Source organism: Python bivittatus, unplaced genomic scaffold (assembly GCF_059951505.1).
Source record: "Python bivittatus isolate LINGU-HERP-01145 unplaced genomic scaffold, Pbiv_v1 ctg000090_np1212, whole genome shotgun sequence".
In the NCBI taxonomy this organism is placed as follows: Eukaryota; Metazoa; Chordata; class Lepidosauria; order Squamata; family Pythonidae; genus Python; species Python bivittatus.
In genome coordinates, this window is record NW_028277046.1 from 4,048,206 (window position 1) to 4,073,724 (window position 25,519).

At 47.4% G+C, this 25,519-nt stretch overlaps 2 protein-coding genes across 4 annotated transcripts in view; both read right to left on the reverse strand.

Annotated features, from left to right (window-relative positions):
* RERE (arginine-glutamic acid dipeptide repeats) overlaps positions 1-8,806 on the reverse strand; it is a 208,151-nt gene extending 199,345 nt beyond the window's left edge. Inside the window, exon 1 of the mRNA XM_088136769.1 lies at positions 8,036-8,806. The gene's annotated coding sequence lies outside the window, so the exon portion shown is untranslated. The remainder of the gene's footprint in view (positions 1-8,035) is intronic.
* A 2,005-nt stretch (positions 8,807-10,811) lies between these two features.
* ENO1 (enolase 1) lies at positions 10,812-25,419 on the reverse strand. 3 transcript variants are annotated; one of them, XM_088136777.1, is made up of 12 exons: positions 25,262-25,419; positions 20,991-21,084; positions 20,001-20,096; positions 18,455-18,513; positions 17,478-17,547; positions 16,576-16,709; positions 15,827-16,049; positions 14,689-14,886; positions 13,635-13,836; positions 13,060-13,168; positions 12,535-12,593; positions 10,812-11,298 (listed from the first exon to the last, which is right to left on the reverse strand). In XM_088136777.1, exons 2-12 carry the CDS (start codon positions 21,073-21,075, stop codon positions 11,229-11,231), a joined length of 1,305 nt encoding a protein of 434 aa, XP_087992903.1. In that variant the 5' UTR covers positions 21,076-21,084; positions 25,262-25,419; the 3' UTR covers positions 10,812-11,228. The 3 variants fall into 3 exon arrangements, with proteins under 3 accessions (XP_087992903.1, XP_087992902.1, XP_087992901.1); XM_088136776.1 differs by lacking the exons at positions 18,455-18,513; positions 25,262-25,419 and adding exons at positions 18,804-18,862; positions 22,529-22,574; XM_088136775.1 differs by lacking the exon at positions 25,262-25,419 and adding an exon at positions 22,529-22,560.
* Positions 25,420-25,519: the final 100 nt, after the last annotated feature.

Genomic DNA, 25,519 nt, shown 5'->3' on the forward strand with positions numbered 1-25,519 from the left:
GCAAGGATCAGCCAGCTGTTTGCATCTGTGGATAACTATGGGATTCCTAGAGCAGCTCAGGGTTTTAAAAGTTTACAGTGTGTTTTGCATATCATACTAATAAGCCACCATGTAGTTTAACTGGATGTGGCACATTCAACTGTGATTTATTCAACAAACCATTGTTAAATAAATCATAGGTCAGTGAAGGGTGTGAGAACAACCTATAGGCAAGTCTACTTTAAATGACTAATTTGGTATTTTGCTGCTGCTTCTCTGCCAGCAAGTCTAGACAACTTAAAAATCAGAGCAGATAAAACAAGGTAGATGGGCAAATAGTGTGACATTATAGAAAGCGAGACAGAAATAAAAAGCCCCTGGAAATCACTTGGGAGAAAAGACAAAAGGTATTTTAGCTGGAATAATTGCTTTCCACACTTCCCAACTGATGTTATTGATAATGGGAACACTTTAAAACAAGGAAACGTCGTAAATCCAGGAAAACCGAAATGCTTTGTCTCCGTGCTTTGGCCCACAAAACCTAGGCCGTAGTTCAGTTTATTCACATATTTAAAGTAACACAAATTCCTGTCTTTCTCACTGACACTGAATAACATACTTTGGCACATGGTCTGACACGGTCCTCAAGGCTTCCTGTTAAACACAGGGAACCAAGACTCTAGAATATTTGAAAACCATTTTTAAGTGAAGTAACACATGCATATTATGCTTCCTCTCCGACAAACAGCTAACAAAGCAAGAGAGGTGTGTGGGGGAAAGGCAGATAAAAGCAACAGAGGCAATATCTTTGCTAGAATTTGGTGGCATCCAGCTGCTGAGTTTTAAAACATGACAAGCCAAATATGAAGCTCTCCATAAATAGCAAATATTAGCATTGTATTAAGTCCACATCTTGACGTTCCAGGCTCCCTTTAAGGTCTGCTTGCTCACTGGTGCAAGGAATGCTATTAAAAACTGCTTTGCATTCTGGCTAAACCAGTTTCTAATATGGTTTGTTTTAGAAACAAAGGAGGCTGCCTTCCCCCCACCCTGCACATGCTTTTAACCACACAAGCAAGCAAAATTTCACATGTCTTTTCTAAATCTTCCCATCTGTCAAAAAGAATTGTCAATCAACATCTTGGGATTCTCATTCAATATCTATGCCTGTGCCTCCCAAAAGAATTAAACCCTTGTCTTCAGTGATTTGTTTGGCCCCAAGGAAGGAATAAAAGATTCATCACACAGACCAAAAAAAAAAAAAAAAGATAGTGTTTGAGAATAAAATGAACAGACATCACAGCCAGCCATATTCCAAAGATAAACTGCTAATCAACTGAATGTATGAACACTACCTACCCAAAAGTGAGGAAAAACCTCCCAGCTGTCAGATTCCTTCAGATAAAAACAAAAATAACTAGTGATGCTTTAAAATCAAATAAATACAACTGTAAAATTTTATTTAAAAAAATAATAAAAGTATGGCTTTCAAAGATACCAGATAACAAAAAGTTAGACCTCATTATTGTCCTTGTTAAAATGACAAAGGTCAACCAAGTTTCTGTTCCAGTTATTTCAAAAGAAAAAAAGGCCAGGTGCTTTCTGGCCTTTGTGTGTTCCAAAGGGCTGATAATTAATCCAATTTAACCACAAACATTACATCACTTCTATTTCCTTAACTTTCTTTTTAAAAAGGTCATTAAAGCACCACCCTACACAGCCATGGGGGGAAAAAATCTGTAGCATCAAGATTCAAAATGTAATCTTGATGGCACACGTTCCTTTCCTTGCCAAAGGTCTGTGTTCCTTGAAGTTCATTCCAATCGGTGCAGATAACAAACATATGGGAAAAGGTGACAGATCAGTAACTGAGTACATGCTCTGCACACAGAAGGCCAGGGGTTCTTTGGATTAAATGCATGAAGAGTCCAGCTCAGAAACAGCAATATTTATTGCTAATTTCCCTGTTTGTCACACAACCAACAAAAGAAATCTGAAGGCTTCAGCTTTCCAGTACTTCACACGTAGGTGAAATGTGCCCTTTAGCAATTCTATGGTATTTACAACAGTAGTGTGCAGCCTCTGCTCATTGCCCCACCTGCCAACTTTCCAAAAGGTTATTTCCTGCCCCGCTTTCAAATACACCCCACTGGGCAAGTTTTCTCTCAGTTAAGAGGAGCTCTGCCCCAACAGGAGAGAACCAACTCTTGCAGAAGTGACTCTTCCCCCAAATGAGAAAAGAGAGAACCGTGCATTAGAGTGGCGCTGCTCAAGTTGTCTGAGGTCCCCAAATTTGTGAAACAGAAATCTGCATCAGTCCAAGAAAAAACAGACTCAAGTCGCTCTTCCACCGTTCTGATTATCCCTCTTGTGATAGGGCTGAGTTGTTTTTTCCCCATCGTAGCTGAGCCACAGAGGGTTCCTTAAGATCTTTTTATCCAATCTGAACAGAAACGGAAGCTTTGTCAGAGGCCTTCCACACCCCTCCAACGCCTTGCTTTCCTAAATGAGCAATGGGATGAGCACAGAGGCCCAAAGGGCAATGCTAAAGAGGCAAGCTGCATCTCCTGCATTGGGCAAGAGAGGTTTAAGGACTCAACCATCATATGTTAGCATAGAGAGGGTCAGACCCAGTGAGTCAACTTTCATTGGAAAGGGCCACAAATCCACTCTCCACAGCCAGTGTACTTCTGATCTGTGGCATAGCTCCATGCCACCTGAGTGAGAAACTCCCCCATCGTTCTCCAGAGCTTCAATCTAAAAAGAAAGCAAATGTTCATTCCCAGCATTGTTCTGGACTTTGACTCTTATTTGAAAGTTTAAAATCTCCACAAAATATCAGAGTCAAGGGTCCAGGAACAATCACAGACCTTGTTCCAAGAAGAATCAAAATCAGTTGAGCTCTGAAAGAAAGGAAGAGTTTCTGGCCTCCAACCCTTGTTCCAAAATAAACGTGGATCTTGAATACCCTCCTCCCCGCAAATGTGGACCAAACGAAACTCCCACTTCTTGCCCTTTACTCAATACAAATCAGTTTCATCATTCATCATCGTTAACATTTCTCTTGCAAAAAATCAGAGTAATTTCTTTCTTTGGTCAAGCAGTATTAAAGAGCCTAAAGTAATTAGATATTGTATCTGTCCATTTGGAATCAGACCGAAGAAAGTCAAAGTTACACCACGCTATCCCTAAAATAGCTCCTATTATCATAAATGGGCCCATGCATACATAATGAGATGAGACTAATTTATATTCTGTGGTCAAGATAAATTAGATAAACAGCCCAGGTCAGTTTCGGTTGCACCAGTGGGTAAACCTCCTTTCCCTGCTGTTTTTCCATTCACGATCATTTTAAACTCAGATTTATTTTCATTTCACCTCACCTCTGGATGTCGAGCAATGCTTCCCAATTTTTCCGGGCATAAAACAAAAGCTGCTGGCCAGGATGACTACTATTTCACACAGGTTACCAAGGGCCTCCTAGTAAACTTAAAAAAAAAAAACAACAACAACAAATCGGGACCTGGGTATCTTCTTAGATGCCAAATAGTTTACGTCATTCCTTTCAAGTTTAGTTTGTTTTTAAAGTAAGGGTCTGTCCCATAACACAAGCACAATAGCTTTAATGTTTGGTACACAAAGTCTACACTGCTTTCACTCAGAAGAACCTGCAAACGTGATGGGAAATTAGGGCGGCCTCCCCCAAACTCTAGAGATAAATTAATTAGCTTTAATTATTACATATTTATGCTTTTTCTTCCAAGGAGCTCAAGACAATAGAGATGGTCCCTCATTCCCTGCCTACTGTACGTAAGTGTCCTTTCTGCAGAGCGTTCATTGTACACACTTACAATATGTGTGGGATACAATGTAGGTTTACGGCTTTGTGTCTTGACCACTCTGGTACCGTAACATTAATAAACTAAACTACATGAATAGAGCTTATCCCTGGGCAGACTTTTTTCCCCCCTGCCCATTCTTTAAAATGACAGCGCATGCTGTTCAGGGTCCACCAGCCAAATATGAGAAAGCAATAGCAGAGATATAAGCTTCCTTAAAGGAATTGCTTTGGCATCTTTAGAGGCACATGAGAACCTAATATACAAAGACTGGTGTTACAGGGAAGAGGGGAAAGAGATTGTCCTCCTGCTGCTCCAGCAAGACCACTTCCTTGGCCACCTTCTCCAGGGAATGTGCTTTTTTGAAACAAAGCACATATCATAATATTTTGCACTCCTTCTAGAGTTCTATCATCAATGGTTATCACCCCCAATAGTTAAATGGATTCTCAATGCTCAGAGATAATGTCCTCCTTGAAGACGAGGACCTCCCTGTCCTGTCTGAGGAGCATCTGGTTGGCCATTCGGGCACAACGATGAAGCAGATGAATTGTTCGTATAATTCATATTGTTGGGAACTCATGGATTCAAACACTGCCAAAATCCATGCTGAGACAATACCTTTATTATGTCAACTAAAGGTTTATGAAATAGTTGCAGGCTTTCACCACACAAGTTAACTCAAAGGGCTAGCATGGAGAATTAAGTTTTCAAAACAAAATCCAAGTCTTATTGAAGCTCACTATTACACCACCACCAATCAGAATTCAGGTTCCAGTGAAAACTCAAACACATCTGTATATATTCCAATATATTTTTCTCCTGGCCTACTCCTGGGGAGCAAATGCTGTAACAGCAAGCCCTACAAATACAACAAGCAAAGCATAAAGAGGCAGAGAGAGGTGCAACATTAGGCAAAAAAGGGGTTATGAACTTGAAGCTAAAGGAATCTGGCTACCAGCAAAGCATAGATGGAATTTCATTAGAAGGAGATTAGTTAATATTTGTCATACGTTGCCAAAGGCTACAACATGTATTTGAAGAGAAGCCAGGAATGCTTGGAAGATAAGAAACATAATGAGTCACAAAAGCAAAGGAGAAAACCAGACATTTTCATCTTGGAAAGTTGTAATAGAAAGTAAAGCACTTCACGCTGCAGCCCAAATCCTGTGAAACTACTTGACATAAATTCTGTATAGTGGCCTCCAGATGTAGCAAGAGTGAACTCCCTAATGCCAGGTAGGCAAGTTATTTTTATCTGTCCCAGCAGGGTATTACTTATATTTTCTTAAGCAAAAGTGTTCATTCAGGAATATTCAACACCCACATAATTACAAAAAGGCCCTAAGTCCATGTATTCTTGCTTAACAGGTTTATTGTGCATTGACAGACCATCATGCTAGAAGACCACAGAAGATTGAAGAGAGGTCACCTCTGTTCTAGGCAAATGTATAGGGCCAGATATCAGAAGCCAAAATTAAGGGCCCCACTCAGCCATGGAGCTGCTGGGTGGCCTTGCTTCTGCTACCTAGCCTACCTTGTCAGGTTAGTGTATCATATGAACATGGCAAGTACACATCCCCTAAATCTGTACACAAATCCTGAAAACATCAGATGTACTAAGGTACCAGGACTTGCAGACCAGTAATGTTTTATTGGGAAGAAGGAACAGAATAAAAGTTTGGAAAATTATAGGAAGCCATTAATTTCAAGGGAATGCAAAGACACTTTATGACACAGAATTATAACATGGGACATTTGAATTTACAAGTCCCATCTTAACCAAGAATAATGCTTTAAAAAGTCATCTGAGTCCCTCATTCTTCACCCATAAAATGGGACTAGCTAGCTCTCATGGAAAGAGGGAGCCTTTGGCAAAGTTAAATACGCTACACAAAATAGATCAATCAATTTCAGTGTCTGCCAATCTCCACCTCACAGTGGCAAAAAAAGGAAACTGCCTGATAGTTTGACCTGATTATCTGTTCATCTAAACCACAGCCTTCCCCAGACTGATACCCTACAAATCCCATCATTTTCCATGCAAACTGGGACTTAAGAGAATTGTAGTCTAGGATGTTTGAGGACCCCAGTTTGGGAAAGGTTGGACTACTAACAGAGCACCTTCTCCACTACCTATTCTCTGAGATACCTTGGCCACATCCTGCAAAAGAGATAGCTTACCATCTCCTCTCCAAATTGGTATAAAAGATATTTTGTGCTGGAAAGTTTGGGTGAAGAGACAGCAATTCATCTCTGGGAGTGTAAAAGTTGTTACTCTCACCTCTGAAATAAAGTCACACTTTGAAAGAGCAGAAGTAGTCAGATCTATGAGAAGGGAAGAGCCTTTTGTGATTTTGTTTCCTACCTCTCACCTTGGATGATCACTCTTAACCATTGCAAAAACACAAGGAATAGAGCAGTACTTCCCAGCAGAAAAAAGCAGCAGGAGGGAGAAAGGGAGAAAGCTTTTTGGGGGGGCGGCAAGTACAGGCCAGTTATGAGTTAACAATAAGATCTCCACCCTAGGCATGACATGGGGGTCTCTCTTTTTTTTTTTCAGTCCTCAGCAACTAAGAGATTAGCAAGGGAGCTCTCCCAAATCAGATTGTCAACACAAAAATCTAGCGAATAAGTTACCAGGCAAACTTTAGGCATAAAACAAAAAATACATTTTTAAAAATATATATATTATTTTTCGCCTCTTGTTTCCCCTGCATCTTTCTACCACCTTATATTTGTGAAAAACAGTTTAAGCATACAATAGCACATTCTAACACATTTTGTATGCTTTAACACAGTTTAAACATACAAAAACACATCAAATACATCAGAATGAATGAAATATATTTCGCACCTGCCTATCCCCAGAGTTAAAATTAAATTAAGTGTTAGCAATACAAGTAATATACACTAATTCTACAATTCAAATTCACTCAAGCTGAACAACCATTTGCTTGTTATGAAACATACTGCATTTCAGGGTTGTTTTGCTTTTGTATTATTATTAAACAGATAAAAAGCATGCTAAATCTTAACATAATTTTTAAAATCAGGAACTACATATTTATATCTTATAGAAAATAATTCTGACACCAGCAAAACAGTTCAGAAAATAGAGCCAAACTTTTTGTAAAATTGCCACCATTATATGTCAAGGGATATAGCTGTTCACAAGCAAAGTCAGTCAGTAAAATTAAAACCAAAAGCAAGCTGGTGTTCAAAAATAAACTCAACCACATGCTTCAATGAATGGATGAATCACTTTGTTTTTGTTTTTTACAGCCAACTTTTTAGGAGTCGAAACTCTGCACTTTTTCTGACCTCTCTTTTTTTCCCAAATTTCTTCTCAACTTTAAAAAGAGGAAGTGAACGAAGACAGGAGCAATGCAACTCAGATACATAAATTTAACAGACATGCAGTGATTTCCTGGGTTAAGAGGTGGTGTTCTTTTTAAAAAATGAACATCTTATCCATGATAAAACGTATTTCCCTTAATGCAACCAGAGCTTTCTATATCCACAGAGTATACAAAATAGGGCACAGGTTAAACCCCTCCCTAACCACAATTCCTATCTGGGTTTCTTCCACTGCACTCAGGACTATAACTGCTTATTGGAAAAGGAAAGGAGAGAGAGGAAAAAAAAACAACTTTGAGATGCCCCATACTTTACTTAAGATATGGTGAATATTCTTTTCTACACCATGAGGTCTCTTCCAAAAATCCACTCAAAAGAATATTGTCTATTTATCTTTTCTTAAGAGTCACACTCTCACATGTAAGAGTAACAAATAGTAATATTAACCTCTTTTTCCATTTTCATCCACATGGGCTTCCAATTTTTTAAAAAAATCTGAAGAACAGCACTCTCATTCTGAGTCATAATAGAGATGAAGACAGAGTCCCACAGAGTTTCTACGAGTGTGGGGGGGGGGCAAGAAGGGGAAAAAATCAGAACCCCCAAATTGAAAAGCTTTAGTAGCTACAGCTGCACTCTCTCTCTCTAATGACATTTTAAAGAACAAAACGTTTAGTTCCTTACCCCCTTTTTAAAAAAAATTTGGATGTAGAAACATACCCGATGTAAAAACAGGGCCTGTGCACACAAACAAAAACCTTTCCTTCCCCCCTTTTCCGATTCTTTCCTGCGTAAAAAGAGGGAGGAGAAAATTAGTCCTAAACAAAAGCCATCAAGTCAGCCCCTAACTTACTTACCTTCCCCTCTCGATTCACACCATCAGTAGGGTTTTCTCTGGTGGTGCTGAGGAGGAGATCCCAAGCAAGGTCTAAAAGGGGTAAAAAAACGTGGGGGGGAAGTGAGCAGCAGAAAGGGGGCAAGGAGAGGGGTGGGGGGCCAATGGGCTGCCGAAGATATGGGCCAAAACGGGTACCCTGGCGATTTGGGGGAGCTGTGGAGGAAAAGAAAGAGGCTAGGAGAGCTCTGAAGGCCCCCCTCCCCAGCAAGGAGGGGTAGAGAAAGCAATGATGGAGGAGGGCTGAGATGGGGAAGGAGAAAGGGCTGAGTTATGGGTGGAAACGGGGGTGAAGCGAGAGAGAGGCTGCTGCAGCTGGGTTGGGGGATGCTTAGGAGGTCGGGTCCTTTTGCATGTTAATGGCGGGGGGGGCTTGTTTGGAGAGGGAGGGGGCGAGACTGTTGTGGGAGGAGACAATGTGCTCAGTTATTAAAAGGGGGGGCAGAGCTGGGAAGGGGGGCCGGGGCGGAGGGGAGAGGAGGGGAGGGTCCAGCCAACTCCAGGCGCCCCCTCCTCTCTTTTGGCGCGCTCGCCCTCCAGGCAGAGGGGGCGAGAGACCCACACAGTTGGGGGGTGCAATGAAGGGGAGGCGCCCGTTTCTCGCTATTTCTCTGTTTTTATTCTCCTCCTCCTCCTCCTTTTCCCCGGCTTTATTCCTCCCCCCTTCGGCGTCGGCGGCCCCCTTCTCCGCTTCTTCTTCAGCTTCGCCTTCTTCCTCCGCCGCCTCTTCCACACACAACCAAAGAGACACCCAGCAACCACCCCCAGACAGGCCCGCTCCACCTGCCAGTATCGCGCCTCCTCATTGGCCGCCCGAGCCGGCGCGTGCTCTCGCGCCCGTCCGGGGGCGAGGGGAGGGCGCAGGGAGGCGGGGGAGGAGCCACCTCGTGACCCCCCGGCCGAGCTGCCGCAGCCAATCGGCGCCGAGGATGGAGAAGTCGGTTTCGAGGGGGAGGGACCCCCCCAAAAAAAGGAAAGAAGGGGAGGCGAGGGGAAGCGGAGGGCGCTCCGGATTGGCTCAGAGGGGGAGCTAGGGGGCGGGGCCAGGAGCGGGCGTCCTCGTGCCCCCGGCGGCGGTTGGCGCGTCCGGCGCGCTCGGGGCCGCGCGGCTCCGCTCAGCGCCCCCTGCAGGCGGGTCAGGGAAGGCGGCGCCCCTCCGCGGCGGGGGACGATGGGATCTGTAGTACGGCCGCCCTGGAGGAGCGCCGCAGAGGACGGGGAGAGCAGGGATGATGGGGGCTGCAGTCCCACCCAGAGGCAGGGCAAGGCGGATGGGAGTTGTAGTCCCCCAAGCAGCGCGAAGGGGAGGCCGAAATGCCAACACTGGGAGCTGTAGCATCCCAGCTGCACCGGGAACATGGGTGTTGTAATTGCACAGGCATCAAGGGGATGGGAGTTGTAGTCAGTCCCCTATGGGCAACAGGGGGCTGAGAACAATGGGATTCACACCATCAGTAGGGTTTTCTCTGGTGGTGCTAATGCCGGCTGAAGGATGCTGGGATCTGTAGTCCAGCCCCTGCAGACACGATAGCTGGGGATGATGGGTCTGGGAAGAGCACATCAAGGCAGAGCACTCTATAGTTGTAATCCGACACCCCTGGGTGGAAAGGAATGATGGGACCTGCAGTCCTGCCCAACAAAAAGGAAATTGCTGAGTGATGGGACTTGTAGTTAAGAGCCCTGAGTGGGGGCGCTGGATGTTGTAGTCCCATTCAGAGAGAAAAACTGTCTTGCCTGAAGGACCCCGGCTGTTTTGTAGAGGTTGGAGTCCATGTCAGGCAGGGGATGGGAGCTGTAGTCCACATTCAGAGGCTAGGCAGCAGAGCACCGCTTCCCCTCCCCAGCTGCTTTTGCCAGGGATGATGGGGGTTGTAGCCCACCAGAAAAGAACTCAGGCGGGCCACAATGGGTGGTTATCACCCCAGTCTCAAGGGGTCATCCTGTCTGGGGATAATGGGGCCTGCAGTCCAACACATCTGGACTGCACGAAGCGCCCCAGATTGCAGCCAAGCAGCCACCCTGCTCAACTTGTTCCTTTTTAATCCCCAAAGGTCGCCCAGCTGGCTTCGTGCCTAAGGCAGGACTAGAACTCAGAGCATCTCCCGGCTTCTAGCCCGATACCTTAACCAGACACCAAACTGGCTCTCTCAGGAGTTACTCCCGAGTAAACCTGCATCAGACAACAGCACAGGCTTTCTTTGCAGTTCCTTACAATTGGCACCCATCCAGCTGGGGCGGCTTTTAACTAACCACGGCTTAGCACAGCCACCAGCTGCGCACACAAACCACAATTCCCTAACAAGGATCAAGAAGCCAGCCTTCCCTTCCCTTCCCTTCCCTTCCCTTCCCTTCCCTTCCACCAAAGCAGGGTAAATCAAGCCCACATCCTCGCAATCAGGAAGTTGCAGAGCCACAGCCTCTTGGGCACTGTGGCCAAAAGCAGGCTAATTAAACTGGCCGCCATCAAGCCGCTGATCAGCAATGTTCAGATCCGCTTTGGCCAACAATCTTCCTCTACCCCAACAGCAGCCAAGCTGGCTCACCCTCCTCCCTTCTGGGCTGCTCTGAAAAACCCTAAACCCCAAACACTCCCCTGTGGCACATTTTAACAATTTAATTAATTCCTGCATCCCAGGACCCAACACACCTCCCGCCATCGGCTTCCCTTCCAAGAACAAGCCACAGATTCCATGTTTTTCCCCCCTTCCCATCCCCAAGAAGGATACCAACAAAACACCAGCATTTCTGTGTTTTATTTGCCTCACAAGAGAACTTTTTTTGTGGGCAGGTAACTCAGACGCCCTGCAAATCATTTTCATACACTAAAGGGGGGGGGGAATTGAGGACAGGAGAGGAACAGCAGGGTGGGGAAAAAGATGCTCGCCCTCTCAAGCGAAGGCGGCAAAAACGGGTTACAGTATGCCAGGAACTCTTGAGGGGCTTCCCTGCCTTTAGCCCCCAAAAGGCACCCCCATATTTCTTGGAAGCAACAGCTGGAGAGAAAGGAGGCGTCCTGGGGGGGGGAATGACAGGATTGAGCACTTGCAAACATCAACTGGTTCCATCAGCTGCCCTTCTTTGCTTAAGATGCAGGTGCTAAAGAAAGAGGGGACTAAACGTATTCCTCTAATTAGCCTCGTCCGAGTACCACATTTTTAGTTGACCCGGGGGTTCCTGAAATTCCGGCCGGCAAAACAGGCCTTGCTTCCCAGCTCCTCTTCAATTCTAAAGGGGGAAAGGGAGAAAGGAATCTTGAAAACAAAGCAAGGGATCGATGGTTCCCCCCAGCGGAAGGGGGGGAAAAAATCATTACAAGCCCCCAAAACAAGATGCACCCCCAAACGCTTTAGCGGGCGAGATTTACAGCCCTTCAAACTTCAGGTTTCTGAACAACCCCGAAGCTTAGGTTGAAAAAGGCCAAAAAACAGGCAAATATCCAAGAATTCATCCCGGATGAAGAGTTCTGTAGTGCTCAAAAGCTTATACATTCTGCAGCATTTGGGGATGGCCCTAATCAAGATCCAGCCTAGCCCCTAAGCGAGAGCGAGTCTTAGAGGACAGTTAAGTCTTCCTAGGCACCAAGAATTATATCCTTCCCTGCAGATTTGCTAGGACTACAGTTCTCATTATCCTGGGCTAACCCAGCCACCTGTCATTCATTCATTCATTCATTCATTCATTCATTCATTCATTCATTCATTCATTCACTAAGTTTGTAATGATTCTTCTGCAAACAGGGGACTTTTTATCACGCGTGATGGACTTGTGAAGAAGCAAAGAAATTTTAAGTGCAAATTCCTGCACTGATGCAAAATATATTGTGGACCCATATTATAATGAAATATTTCTGTTGGGTTTTACGGAGGCTGAACTGGAAAATATGGAAAGCGAATACTGTATGCGGCAAGAGTATTGTATGCACAAAGATGGAGGAATAATGAAATTCCCACCATAGAAGATTGCATCATAAAATCAGGAGAGCTCGCCGAAATGGCAAAGCTGACCAATTTTGGTTGGGGAAAAAGAGATAAAAACTTTTTAAAGAGACTGGAAACTTTATATGGACTTTGTGTTGAAGAAAAGACTGAATTGATGTTTTATGGGGATTAAAAAGGGCTCAAGAGGAAGGGGAAAAATTAAAATGGCAATTACTTGATGGAAAGAGGGGCAGAAGTCATAATTCTGTTTTCTTTCTTTTTTCACTTTTTTTCTTATTTTCTTTCGTTAATTTTCTATACTTTTATCGTACTGAAAATTTTTAATATATAAACAAAATTCTTCTTCTGCCACCGCCGATGATGCACAGAAGAGAACTTGGCAACCTTACAGGAATCCAGATTTTAGAGAACGATGAAACAAATCAAAGCCAGATCAGATCTTCATCATGGTCACAGACCACAGATGAAACGAAAGACCCTGCCCTCGGCCCCAAAGAAACCTGGCCATAAAAACCGGTCTTACCTCAGAAGTTGGTTATATTTAGCTAGACGTTCGGATCGGCAGGGAGCACCAGTCTTGATCTGGGAAAAGAAAATTAACCAAGGAATATGAGACTAGAAGGGTTAGGGTTAGGGTTTAATGTCACGCCATTTTAATGTCACGTTTTAATGTCACGCCATTCAGACCCACTTAGCCAGGATTTAGCCACAATTTCTCAAACAAGCCACAGAACTATCCTTCACGTGACAGTACACCAGCGTTTCTCAACCTCAGCCATTTTAAGGTGCGCGGACTTCAGCTCCCAGAATCCCCCACAGTGCAGCACATCTCACTAAGTGAGAAACAAGCATGCCACATCATGGCTTGTTTTGCAAACCACATTGGTTCTATGAACCACCCCTGCAGTGTTCTGCCTGATCTCTCACGTTCCTTCTGACACACCAGGAGTCTTCCCTCCAGCTCTTCCTCCCCGTGCACCCTCCAGGCGATGCATGAACCCAAACCACCCCCCCCCCACAGCAACCTTTGGGGCAGGCAAACGCTCACCTGTCCGGTGCACAGACCCACCACCAAGTCTGCAATGAAGGTGTCTTCCGTCTCTCCGGAGCGATGGCTCACCATCACGCCCCACCCGTTGGACTGGGCGAGCTTGCAGCTGAAACGAGGAGCAGGCAGGTCACAGACCAGCAGCCAAGATCAGACCGGGGCCGGATCGGGCCTCTCTGAACTTGTCCCCTGCTATTCTGCATCCTTTCTTAACCACCCAGAGATGCTGGCGATGACATCTCCGGTGAAGGCAGCTGAAGCCCGGCGGGGAATTTGCTAGGACGCTACTGAAAACACACTGCCCTTCCCCTCCAGGCAACATTCCTGTCCTGACTGTTGCTGCAAATGATGAACTTTGGATCAAGGGCTCAATTTTTTCATGACCAAGAGACACCAGCCAAGACAGAACTAAGCCTCATTTCCTTCACCTCCCAATTCATCACAACCCAGGACTTTCTTTACTACTTGCCCCTTCCTTTCCCATTCACAAAGCCCTTTCCACAACCTCCTGAGGTCTTCAAGGGCCCACGTCCCGTCGGCTCCCCGCTTCCCCTCCCTCCGGACGGAAGACTTACGCCTGGAGCGACTCGGTGACCGAGCCGATCTGGTTCACTTTGAGGAGGAGGCAGTTGCACGACTTCTCCTGCACAGCTTTGGCGATGCGCTTGGGGTTGGTCACCGTCAGGTCGTCCCCCACCACCTGGATCCCCGACTCGGCCGTGAACTTCTTCCACGCGGGCCAGTCGTCTTGGTCAAAGGGGTCTTCGATGGACACCACTGAGAAACCCAGGCGGGGGGAGAACAGAGGGAACCGTGAGGCCGGGAAGGCAACTTTGGAGGCCTTCGCCCAGTTGCATTTTCGCCCCCCTCGCTACGGCTGCTAAACAGTTTATTCCCATTTTACAGAAAGCAACGGCCGCTAATCAGCCTGTGTGGTGCAACAGCCAAATTCAAAACTGCAGAGGGACTTGCAGGCCCGAGACCACCCCATTAACTTTTCTCACCCTCTGGGATTCTCCAAGGCGAGGCAGGTAGCCAAATTATTATCATTATTTATTCAATGTGTCTGACCGCCCATCTCATCTAATTTGGATTATTTTTATCAGAACATGCTTTTTCCTTGGCTTCGCTCTTGAATTTTCCTTTGTAAACCAAAGCTATAAACGTAAAAAATTAATTTTTTTCATCCTTATGAACCTCTTTCAGATTTGCCCCTTTATGGTCACGATAGTCTACATCCAAAGGGCACCCAGGTAAAATTATTGGTTCACACCCATCATTCAGATAAAAGTACTCCTACCATCATACTACTTCTATTAAATTCAATCAAAAGTATTAAGGACCGCTTAAAATGGTTTTAAATAACCAATTGTTTTTTGAAGGATGACAGAAAACAGCTTGATGAACGGTGCCCTCGGATGACGCTTTCTCGAGCAGGCACCCGCGACAGGCCCGCAGCCAGCAATAAGCGAGGTGTGCAAAGTGATCCAAAATTCAAAACGGTTCAAAACTTTGCTTCCACGCGCAAAGAAAGCCGCTCCAGGAAAGGGGGAACCCCTTTGGAGCGCCCTGCTTCGAACGGGGAAGGACCTGAATTCAAAACACGCGCACGGCCCACCGCATACAGACCTGGGTAATTCTTGACGAAGCCCTTGTAGAGGTCGGCCAGCTGATCGGGAGTGATGTATCGGCTGCGGTCATCGGGGGACTTGAAGTCCAGGTCGTACTTCCCGTCGCGGTAAAATTCGGAAGCCGCCACATCCATGCCAATGACGATCTTGTCCGTGTAGCCGGCCTTGCTGATGGCCGTCTTGAGCAACTCCAGAGCTGAAAACACAAGCAGGGCTGCTGAGCAAACGGCTGGCTAACACACCATTACGCAAACCACTTGGCACATTATTCTGAAACGTCACGAAACAGACGTCGAGGGTTTTGTCCCAAGCACCAGCTAAGAGCACAAGAGCGGACTCGAGAAACCCTCCGATCCGCGAGGGAAGAATAATGACATTCCCAGAGCGGAGGAACGGACTGGGAAAACGTCAGGAGGCGCAGAAAGGGCGAAGCTGACCCGTTCGGCCAAAGAACGAGCAACAAACACTTTTCTGAACATCTGGAATAGGGACTTTTTGCTGAAAGAAGGAAAACATGAATGGGTGGCTTATGGATTTGAGATTCAGAAAGATGGGGACTAAATGGGGGGGGGCGAGGGGATCTGTAAAATATTTAAGAGGGAGGTGGGACAATAAGATTGCAACTGTCTGTTGAACAGAAGGTCAGAAGTCATTTACGTATTTCTTAACTTTAGTTTTCTTTTCTTGACTTTTTTTTCTTTTTCTTCTTTCTTTCGATTCACCATTATTATATCAAAACTCTTAATAAATATAAATTGGAGGAAGGGAAGGGAAGGGACCCTCCCTTTAGTTCTCATTAATCTAGGAAGAAGGTTCTTGGATTCTATTAATTAAATCAGCCTCCCGGGTTAGATCACCCCAGGAAGGGGCCCAACCAAGCCCAGGGGTGTCTTCGGATGGCTCAAGCCAGGGTTTCTCAAACTTGGCCACTCTGTGACCTGTGGACTTCAACTTCCAGAATTCCCCAGCCAGCAGGCTGGCTGGGGAATCCTGGGAGTTGAAGTCCACACACTCTGGCTGGGGAATCCTGGGAGTTGAAGTCCACAGGTCTCAGAGTGGCCAAGTCTGAGAAACCCTGGCTCAAAACCTAACAATCCAGGTTGGGGTCCTGGCTGTCTCTACACAAAGCAAATTACCTTCCTTGTTCTCCAGGATGTTGGGGGCAAAGCCCCCTTCGTCACCCACGTTGGTGGCATCTTTGCCATACTTCTCCTTGATGACATTCTTTAGGTTGTGGTACACCTCCGCACCGATGCGCATGGCTTCCTTGAAGCTCTCCGCCCCAATAGGAAGAATCATGAACTCCTGCATTGCCAGCTTGTTCCCAGCGTGAGAGCCACCGTTGATCACGTTGAAAGCCTTGGGGGACGTCAAAGATCCCAGAAAGGCGGCTTAATACACAAACCAGGGAAAGAGGCCAGCCTGCACCCATTCAAGTTTCTAGTCCTTAACACTCCGAAGTGCCTCCCCTAAATTGAGAGCTTCCAGGGATGATGCTGGAAAGCCGTTCCCATTTCCCAGGAAATGACAACTCCAGGGTCTGAGAACAGTGACAGTTCACACCTCCAACCCTCAACGTGGCGCTTGCACACGCAGAAGGATTGGAGGAGGCTGGGGTCTGCATCAAGGCAGGGCTTTTCCATTTTTCCAGACTCTGGAATTTGTTTAAAAAAATAAAAATCACTGCAGCCCCCAATCGAGAGAGGCAGGGCTTCCACTGTTCTTTACTGACCAAAGGGGGAAAACTCCCCACGAGGGACTAAGGGAAAATAAAATTCTCTGCAAGGGATTGACCAAGTCAGGCATTTGTGCTCAAGGATTTTATCCGCAGCTGCACCTCTGGCCCAGACCTTGCCTTCTGCACGGCGCAGCCACCTAAACTTACAGGGACCGGCAGAATAACTTCTTTGTTCCCAGCGAGATCAGCAATGTGGCGATACAAAGGGATGTCCTTCTCCGCTGCACCAGCCTTGCACACGGCGAGGGAGACTCCCAGAATTGCATTTGCACCAAATTTAGCTGCCATAAAGGGGGGAAAAAAAGGGGGGGGGTGTTATTTGCTTGCAATAAGCTCTCCTTCGCAGGCTTTGCTGCCTCCCAGAACACACTCCTAATACGCGGCATGTTTAAAATTAAGACGAGCAGAATGATGCTGGCCTTTGGCCGGAATAAAGTTTGTGTTTGACTTGTGAAAAACATGTCAGTTTTCCTTCTCGAGCCCTGTGGCTTTTGTGATTAAGCAGGGCCACCGGTAGCATCTCTAGCTGCCATGAAATCCTTAAAAAGCCTCAACCACCAGTAGGGGTGGACAACTAGGAGGCAGCGTATCAAATCCAGGCCTCTCTCATTGCTAACTGTTTGACGCTCCCTCCCCATATGTGATGGAATGGAATGATGAAGGCCAAGCTCAGGGAGATAAACGTTTTCTTAGCTCGCCAGGACCGCGTGGGAGGAACAAGAGGACGAGACTGGCACCTCCCTGAGGAATTCACACTGTTGTGGCTGGAGGACTTTGGGATCTGGGCTTTTAGTCTGGGAAGATTCTTGCTAGAGGTTGTAGCTAATAAACATAGCTGGACAGAACTGGCATGGTCTCTTGGAGTTCCTTGGGCTAGGCCTGATACTGTATTTCTTTGCAGAGGCTTGTGTCAGGAACGGGAAAACATGTAATTACAGGATTTCAAATCCTTTCCCCCCCCCCCCGCAAAAGGAGGGAGCATGGTGTATCTGACCCGAAGACATAGCTGGTTTGGCACCCAGAGCGATAGTTCAACCCCGTTTACTTACACTTGTTCTCGGATCCATCCATTTCAATCATCAGCTTGTCAATTTTTTCTTGCTCCACCACACTTACATTCTGCGGGGGGGAAAAGGGAGATGAGAAAGTAAGGGAATTTCATCTTACAATCCCACTTCAGGCTTCCTGCGGGATCCAGGCTTCTTCCCAGCTGCCGTGGCTTCCAGTCCCAGTTTGTGACTTACGCTGTGTTAACCAGGAACCCTTAGCTTAAGAGGGATTCTCTGCTGCTTCTTCCAAGAGTGAAATATTGGATGATTTCACAAGGAATTAAACAGGTGGAAAACTGCTAATTTTTATGACAACTGAAAGTCTCCCTTTGGTTATTTGCATTCCTCTATATATCCTGCCCTTTCATTCCTCTTAGACATCTTTTACAGGTAGTCCCCGGGTTAAAAGTGCCCAGTTTAAGGACGACCCATAGTTAAGAACACAGCCAGTACAACAGGAGCAAAATTCAAGTTAAATACACAATGATTCCAGTTAAATACACAGTACTACTTATACAGTATTAGACATATTAGAATAATACTGTTCCGGCTTACGTACAAATTCGACTTAAGGACAGACCTTGGGAATGGGACTCATTCTTAAACTGGGGGCCACCTCTATTTCTTCTTGTAGAAAGTCTTTCCTAAAAGTATTTGATTTTTTCAAAACGTTTTAAAGTAAGGGAAAGACCAGTCCAGCCCTGGGAGAAATGCTCCACTGATGCTCGCCTGCAAAAACTACAATTCGTTTTCCATCTTTGGGCACGAAACTCAAGCATCGCGTCCCAGCCCCCCCCACCCTTCCAAATTCATACGGGATGTTTTTTGCCCTTCTTAGCAACGCACCCCAAAAAGCAAGAGCTTTGCATCTTCTGAGAACCTTTCAACACGCACACACACACCCCCATGCAAAGGATTAAACACTCCAAGGAGCTTAGCCTGGGCTACAGGGTTAGTGAAACGAGGACCATGCCTACCTTGTTAACGAGCGCGGGTGCAATTGTTTTATTCACGTGCTCTACAGCTTTTGAGACACCTGCAAGAACAACCAAATCCATCACTAAAGCAAACCACTCCAAAAAAAAAAAAAAAAAAGCAGGCGTTAGTGGGCGATCGCTCGGGCCGGCAGTCAGAACGTCAATCTCCTAGTCCTCAAGCAAGGAAACTCAAATGCGCAAGCCCGAGACTGTTAATTCCATTTTTCCGAACGGAACCGTTAGAGAGAGCGGAAAAGCATCATTCAGGGACGCCAGCGGGAAGATCGGCCCAAGAACCATGCAAAAAAGAAGTTGTCCAGAGGCCACGAAACAAGGGCACATCTGTTACCTGAGTGCACAGCGCTGGCGCCAGGAACATATTAATGTATTTAACAGCTCTGGAGACACCTGATGGGCACCAAGTTTGTGGAGGAAGGAGGAGAGAGAGAGATGGGGGAAAAAAGGAGAAAGATGAGCGCCCACAAGAGACAGAAAAGCACATCATGCACATCACAAAGGGGGGAGCGCATGAAATGCACAGCAAAAGAGACTATATCAGAGAGCGCGTATCTGGCAACAGTTTAACCCAGCCTCATTTTGCATCGGGCAACCTGACAAATTTGATGCCACTAAATGTAATCAACCGGGTATTCCACGGTTCTGCCGAAGATATTCAGAAAGTTCAAACCGCGGCTTGCGTTATAAAGCTGCGGCTCAAAGTTTCTTCCTGAATTTCTCGCCTATCCTTCGAGTTTAAGCCCGCTTTCCTTGCCCTGGAGCAAGGCGAGGAGAAGCGGCAGGACCATCTTTGAGCAGACATCAAACCCAACCGTGGCTTCCACGCCACTTCAACCAGCGTTTTGACAGCCGATTGCAAGACACGGTTTCATGCACCCGCGTGCTTCCATTTGGCAAATCTCGATGCAGAATTACGTTGCTTTTCTAAACCTGAAAAACCACCTATGGGGCCAATCGCTTCTTTTCAGTACAAGAAACCAGGATTTAGCCATGTTGTGCTGTGAACGGCTGACATTTGCAATCTCGCAGCGGTATTTGTCCGGGTGGGTTTTGACGTTTGTGGTTCGTGTTTGTAGCTGAAGTTACAGGTTCTACCTCGGAACTGGTTTGTGGACTTTAAAACGAGGGAACACGTCGTTCAAAGAATCCAGGCTTTTAATTACAATATAAAACGATACTCAAATTCAGCTCGCGACTCTTGAGCCGAGCAGAACGAAATCTCATTTTTTTTTCTCTGTTATCCCCAAAGGTACCTGCAAGCGCTAATCCCCTTTCTGCTCCCAGAAGAAAAGGATGGAAGACGCATGAAAAGGGGGTGGGGGTGACACACAGCCTCCTTATTCAATTTGGGCTCGTACTACGGTGCAAAGACCCAAAGCCGTTTGCAAGGAGGCATTTCTGGCTGAGCACGGTGGGTGAACAACACATTCAATAAATATGAAATTATCGGAGGGGCATTTGCAAAGCGGACCAGGCAGATAATTCAAACGTGAGGGCAACGCGGCCACCGCTGGCCAGAGGGCGTTACCTTTCCCCAGGAACCGCGTCTTGTCATTGTCGCGAAGCTCCAGGGCTTCATAGATGCCAGTTGATGCCCCGCTGGGGACAGCTGCTCGGAAAAGACCTGGACCCGCAAGAAAAGGAGAAACCTGTTTGTTAATGACTCCTTTTTTTACAACCCAAAGTGGCCCGAGGCAGCCTTTCTCCAGCTCCTTGATGAAAAAAAAAATGAAGCCCCATTCTTAACTATGGGTTGTCCTTAAACCGGGCATTCTTAACCTGGGGACCACCTGCAATTTTATTATGTTATTATAGGTTATTTTCAGGCTTCAACACCCTCTTGGCAACAAGGCTGCAACGTGAGCACGCCTTCTCCCACATTTCTATCTGATTGCCCTCCAATTTAAGTCCAGACTAGCCCTCCCCATTCCCCAAACTCAGGTTGCCCACGTCCAGGGGGGATTTGGCAAATGCCCACCCCTGCTAGGGTTAGGGGCCCGCCCCAAATCCAGCCACGTATTCCTCTGATTGCTGCGGGACTTCGACGGCACCATCACAAATATCAGCCGTCCCTCCGACCACCAAACCCTCGGGGAGAAATTGGGGGAAATTTTCATCTAGGATTCCAAAAATCTAGAACAAATTTGGGGCTGGTGCATCCATCTATATGGGGACTCAAAAGGTTGCAGGCAGCCATAAATTTTAAAAAAATGATTAAATCCATCCCAAACTGCTGGAATAAAACCAGATTCTTCTTTTTGTCCCAGCAATCTGCCCAAAGACAGACCGAAGCCGTGCATTTGATGGCTTCAGACCCAGCCTGGCATTCTCCGTGTGCTTTGAACGCCAGCTCTCATCTGTCCCCGCCAAGAGCAAGGCATTGTGGGAGATGTAGTCCGAAGTAGGCAAAGGGTCCCAGGCAAAGAGACCGAGGTCTTCCTCCTGCCAGTGTCCCACTATGCAGCTGCTGGGGAAGGAAGGCGGAGGAAGCCTTCAGCGACCATTCAAGGCGACTAACCTTTCTTGGTGAAGAGGTCTACTTCAACGGTGGGGTTCCCACGGGAGTCGAAGATTTCACGGGCTTGGATCTTGAGGATGGACATTTTGTTGGTCTGAAGAGGGAAGACAAGGCGACAGACTTTCAGCTTTCAAAAACCCAACACAGCCACACGGTCCCGAAGAAGCCGGAAACGTGAAGCCGCAGCTTCTTCTCCTTGCAGAAAGTAAAGATCCTTGCGTTGCTAAGGCACGTCCCCGGCTGCAGTTCAGCAAACAAACTGAGGGCTAGAAACTTGGCCAGGCCTGTTTACAAGACTCCTCGGGGAAAACGTAGCGGCTGACACAACCAAAGCGCGCTTTGGGGGGGGGGCTTTAATCGGCCGTGCTCAGAATGCACAACTGCACCAGGGAGAGGCCGTTCAAAAGCTACGCAGTGCTGCTCCGCTTTGGTGCAAGATTGGACTACAACTCCCAGCAATCCCAGGCAGGCTGTTTTAGGGGAATTTAAAACAGCCTTAAAATGCATTTTGAATCATGAACATCCACCCCCTCTTACCCGTTACCGTAAGCTGTTATTTTTATACAGGCCGATCTTCCTTCTGATTACGTTCTATGCCACCCCAGGGCAAAAAGGGCAGAGGAACAATTATATCACAAAGAAAGGCCTTTTCACCACAATCTCACAACGCGGCCCATTCCAACCAACCCCCCCCTTCCCTCCGTGCCAAAATGGATCACACCAAGCCAGCCTTTGCAACCAAGGGTTTCCAAGGCAGAACCCCTCGCTCTTCCCTCCTGCAAGGCACCAACCCAGAGGGACGTTCTCTTGCATTCGGATTAAGTCCTCTCTTGGCACAAACAGTGGTTTGATGGCTCGTCTTGGCTGCTCGAGAGCAAATCTCTCCCCAAGGCGCCTCCTCTCCCTGCATAGCCCTATTTCCAATCTGCAACCAGCCTTTCCCTTCTAGCCCACTTTGCTCCCTTCGGATAATGAGCAGTTCCCACCAAGGTCAAAAAAAGCAGAGAAACTCGCCCCCGCCCCCAGGATGTCCGAACCAACCAGATAGCCTCTCTTTACTCCTGATTTCCATGCACTTTTAATTTCTTTTAAAAAGACAAATTTGGATATTAATCCAGCACCCTACAGCATCCTGGACTGCCAATCCTTGCCCTTCTATTGCATTTCTGTTTATTGCATATGAAATTTTGGACAGAGCCCTTAAGGCAAGCCACCCAGAGTCACTGTTGCAATGTGGACAGCCCTAGCAACTGATTAAATTAAAAAACGGCTGACGGGTTGGACAGTATTTTGCAAAATGCAAAACAAGGGCATCCGTTGGATCTTTCTTTTAAAAAAAAAAGGCAGATCGCCATTATGCCCAGCTAGCCTGGCACTCAGACCAGGGTTTATGAGGTCCATCCACCTGGAGAGGCTAGATTAGAGACATCTGAGGCCAAGATCCAGATTCAGTCTGGCTAGGAAGCAGACCAGGTGAGGTCCTGGGGATCCACTGAAGGGCAGACTAAAAATCATAGTATTTTTGTTAGGGGGTTTACCGGAACAGAAGCCAGCGCCCGCCCGTGAATCGTTGCCCCAGCCAAGGTCACCTTCCAACGACGAGCCGCCCTGAAGACATTCATCAGGGCCGCTCGTGGAAAAGGGTGCCCGGCCGAAGAGCACGTGGCCGATTCAGGCCGCGCATGAATAAAATGGAGCCTCTCCCCGCAGGACGCAATCTGTGTTCCTGGAAACGCGCCCGCGGTTTCCAGCCTGCTCTGAAATGTCTTCGCCTGCCCTCTGACTCAGCGCTTCACCTAACTGTTAAAAAAAAAAAAAAAACCTTGCAGAAAATCAGTTCTGGAATCAGAATGACTCCCCTTTCTCTCCTTGCACACTCCATTCCCTTTATTTTCTGCAGAATCTGATAGAAAGGTTTTCCTCCTTTTTCCGCCTCCAAGCCTGAAGGGCACAGGTTCTCCTCTGCAGCAAAAAAATAAGATTGGCATCGCTTGCTCCTAACCCAGATTTCTCCAAGCCGCTTTCCAAATGTGCTGGACTACAGCTACCAGCATTCCCGGCCCTTCCGGAGGGCGATGGTGGGAACTGGAGTCCAGCAGAGCTGAAAAGCAGGATGGAAAAGCTCCCACGGACAGATCCAAAGAGAAAAAAAATCACGTTTGCTCTTTTTTCTTGAAAGCAACAGATTGCAGAGTTGTGGTTTGATACATGTCGCCCATTCTCTTCTCAGCCTCCTTGCTCTACTGTGATCTTTCCTTTTACCCATCGGCCTATTTAAAATCTTTTCTCCAAGCCCCTGTGATACCAGTATTTTGGGACTCGGCTCCATGCCAAAATCTAAAATGGAAACCCAAGTTCAACGCCACACCCAGTTGCAAGGCTCATGAAATCTCTTCCGCTCACCCCGGCCAAGCATCCGGGGCAGCTGTGGGGATAAAATTACAGTCCCCGGGAAGAAAAAAATGCTTTCAGCTTCCCAGAGGAAGATGAGCCTACCCCTGAGGTGCTAACTTTCTACTTTAGGGGTGCTTGCTTCAGCAAGCAATCCTGCCTCTTGGCTACAGGCCAAATCTATACTACCTTCTCAACTGTTGCACTGCCCCCCCCAAATCAGTGGGGTGAGAAGTTGCCCTGCCTCGTTGCAAAGCAATTCTAACTCATTAAACCAACTCTCAAACCTTCTGTCTCTCTCCAAATTAAGAAGTAAAAAAGGTGCATATTTCAAAGCCCTCTGGAAGGAGACAGGAGCCCTCCAACTGGGCCAGAAGGGATGCTGGGGCATCTTTCCCCCACCTGACCCTGGCTGGGAATGCTAGGTGTCGGAGTCCAACCTCCCTGTAGGCCACCAGGTGGGGCCAAGCATTAAATATTCGGGAAGGCAGAAAGGAAGGGCAGGCCGTGTTACAAGCCTTCAAAGCAAAGGAGAGCGGGCACCTCCACCGCTCATCCTTGCACCGATCATTGCACAAGAAGAGTGCAAAGGAATTAGATGATGATGATTGCAAAAGGCTATATATCGGCCTCACCGGGGGTGGCGAATTCAACGTCACCCCCCCCAAGAGGTGACTCAAGACTCCTTCCCTGGGGGAAATCCGCTGCCGGGCGAGGAGCAAACCTGCCACGTTTTGCAGAGACTTTTTGCCTCTCAGCACCCGGCTGCAACTTTCTTTCGGCGTTAGGTGGCAACTGCCCTTCTCATCAATCACGGCTTGTCCTTCTCAGGGGACGGAAGTATGCGCGGCATGAAGCCCCTTCCTCGTCCAGCTGCTCTGGACCGTCTCCTCGGGTCATTTCCGCCTCGAAAGCAGGGGGGGCACGTGGTCGCCTGGGGAAGGGTCCGAGGCTCCATGCGAAGAAGGATGCCCGCATCTTGGCGACCTGCAAGCCCGCCTGGCTTTACACAGGCAGCCTGTGGCACGTGGCGCCTGCAAGGAGGCCCAGCCTGCAAAGTCCTCTGCAGACCCCCCCCAAAAAGACCCCAAGGGATCCTTCCCTAGAGATCCAGGTCTCCCCCCAGCTTTTCTTACTCTGAACAAGGCCAGCAAGAGGTTCCTCATTTGCAAAAGACTGCAGGGCCTCTGCCCCAGATGCACGTGAAGAGGAGGAGCAACAGGCTTGGCAAAAGGGGTGCTACAGCCCTCAGCCCCCCAACTTTGCCCCTCTCTGCAGCCCACCCGCCTGAGCAAAAGGGGATCAACCCATCTTTGATGGCAATGCTAACCAGAGGATCTAAGACACAGATGCAAAACGGGCCCGGAGCATCCTTCTACAGCTCCCCCTTTAAACAAAAAAACTTCCCTTTGCTTTTACGCTGGCTTTTCAACGCCTTCCACACCTGTTGGACTACCCTCCCACTATGGCGGCTGGCCGGGAACCATAGGGCGTGCAGTCCAGCTCAACCGAGGGCGCCATGTTGGGGTAGTCGACCACCCGCTCATGCAAACTAGTCGCCCGGCCTCCCGGGGCCATGATGCAACTCTGAACCATGCATATTCAATAAAAGCATATTCAATAAAGGCATTAATAAACGCGGGAGGCAGAAAACGAAGCCTCGTTAAAAAAAAAAAAAAGGCCGTTATTTTTTTCCAACTATGCAGGCGGCGAAAGTCTTTGCAAAAGGGACGCCCCACCCCAAGACACACCTATTTCCTTCCCTTGCACAGGGGAATTGCAAAACGCCTTTGCCGCTAGCTTGCAATGGGGAAAAAAATCTCTCCCCCGCTGCAAAATATTTCCCCCCTCACCGCCGAGCAAGCGCTTTCCCGGCTTACCTGGGGCTAAGCTCTCCGCTGCAGCAGCGCCTAAGAAATAAATTGGAATAGTAGCGCTTTTTGTGTTAAAAAGGAAAGAAAGGACCGAATTGCTGCAACGCCGCCGCCTCGCGCTCCCGGGGAACTGAAGAAGAAGCGGCCGGCGCGCACTAAACTATAGCCCGGTCCATGCAAATGAGATGCCTTCGTCGCGGCTTCCCATTGGCCGCCCGAGGCTGCCTGCTGTCCGCCGATTGGTCGGCGGGCCTCTCGCCAGCT

Excerpts from the sequence above, each read along its gene's own strand:
- ENO1 (XM_088136777.1), bottom strand. The coding sequence starts at position 21,075 with ATGTCCATCCTCAAGATCCAAGCCCGTGAAATCTTCGACTCCCGTGGG. Across the intron at positions 12,594-13,059 it reads TGGGTCTGTGCACCGGACAG|ATCAAGACTGGTGCTCCCTG; the intron begins GTGAGCGTTTGC and ends TTCTTTTCCCAG. Across the intron at positions 11,299-12,534 it reads AAATATAACCAACTTCTGAG|AATTGAAGAGGAGCTGGGAA; the intron begins GTAAGACCGGTT and ends TTCCCCCTTTAG.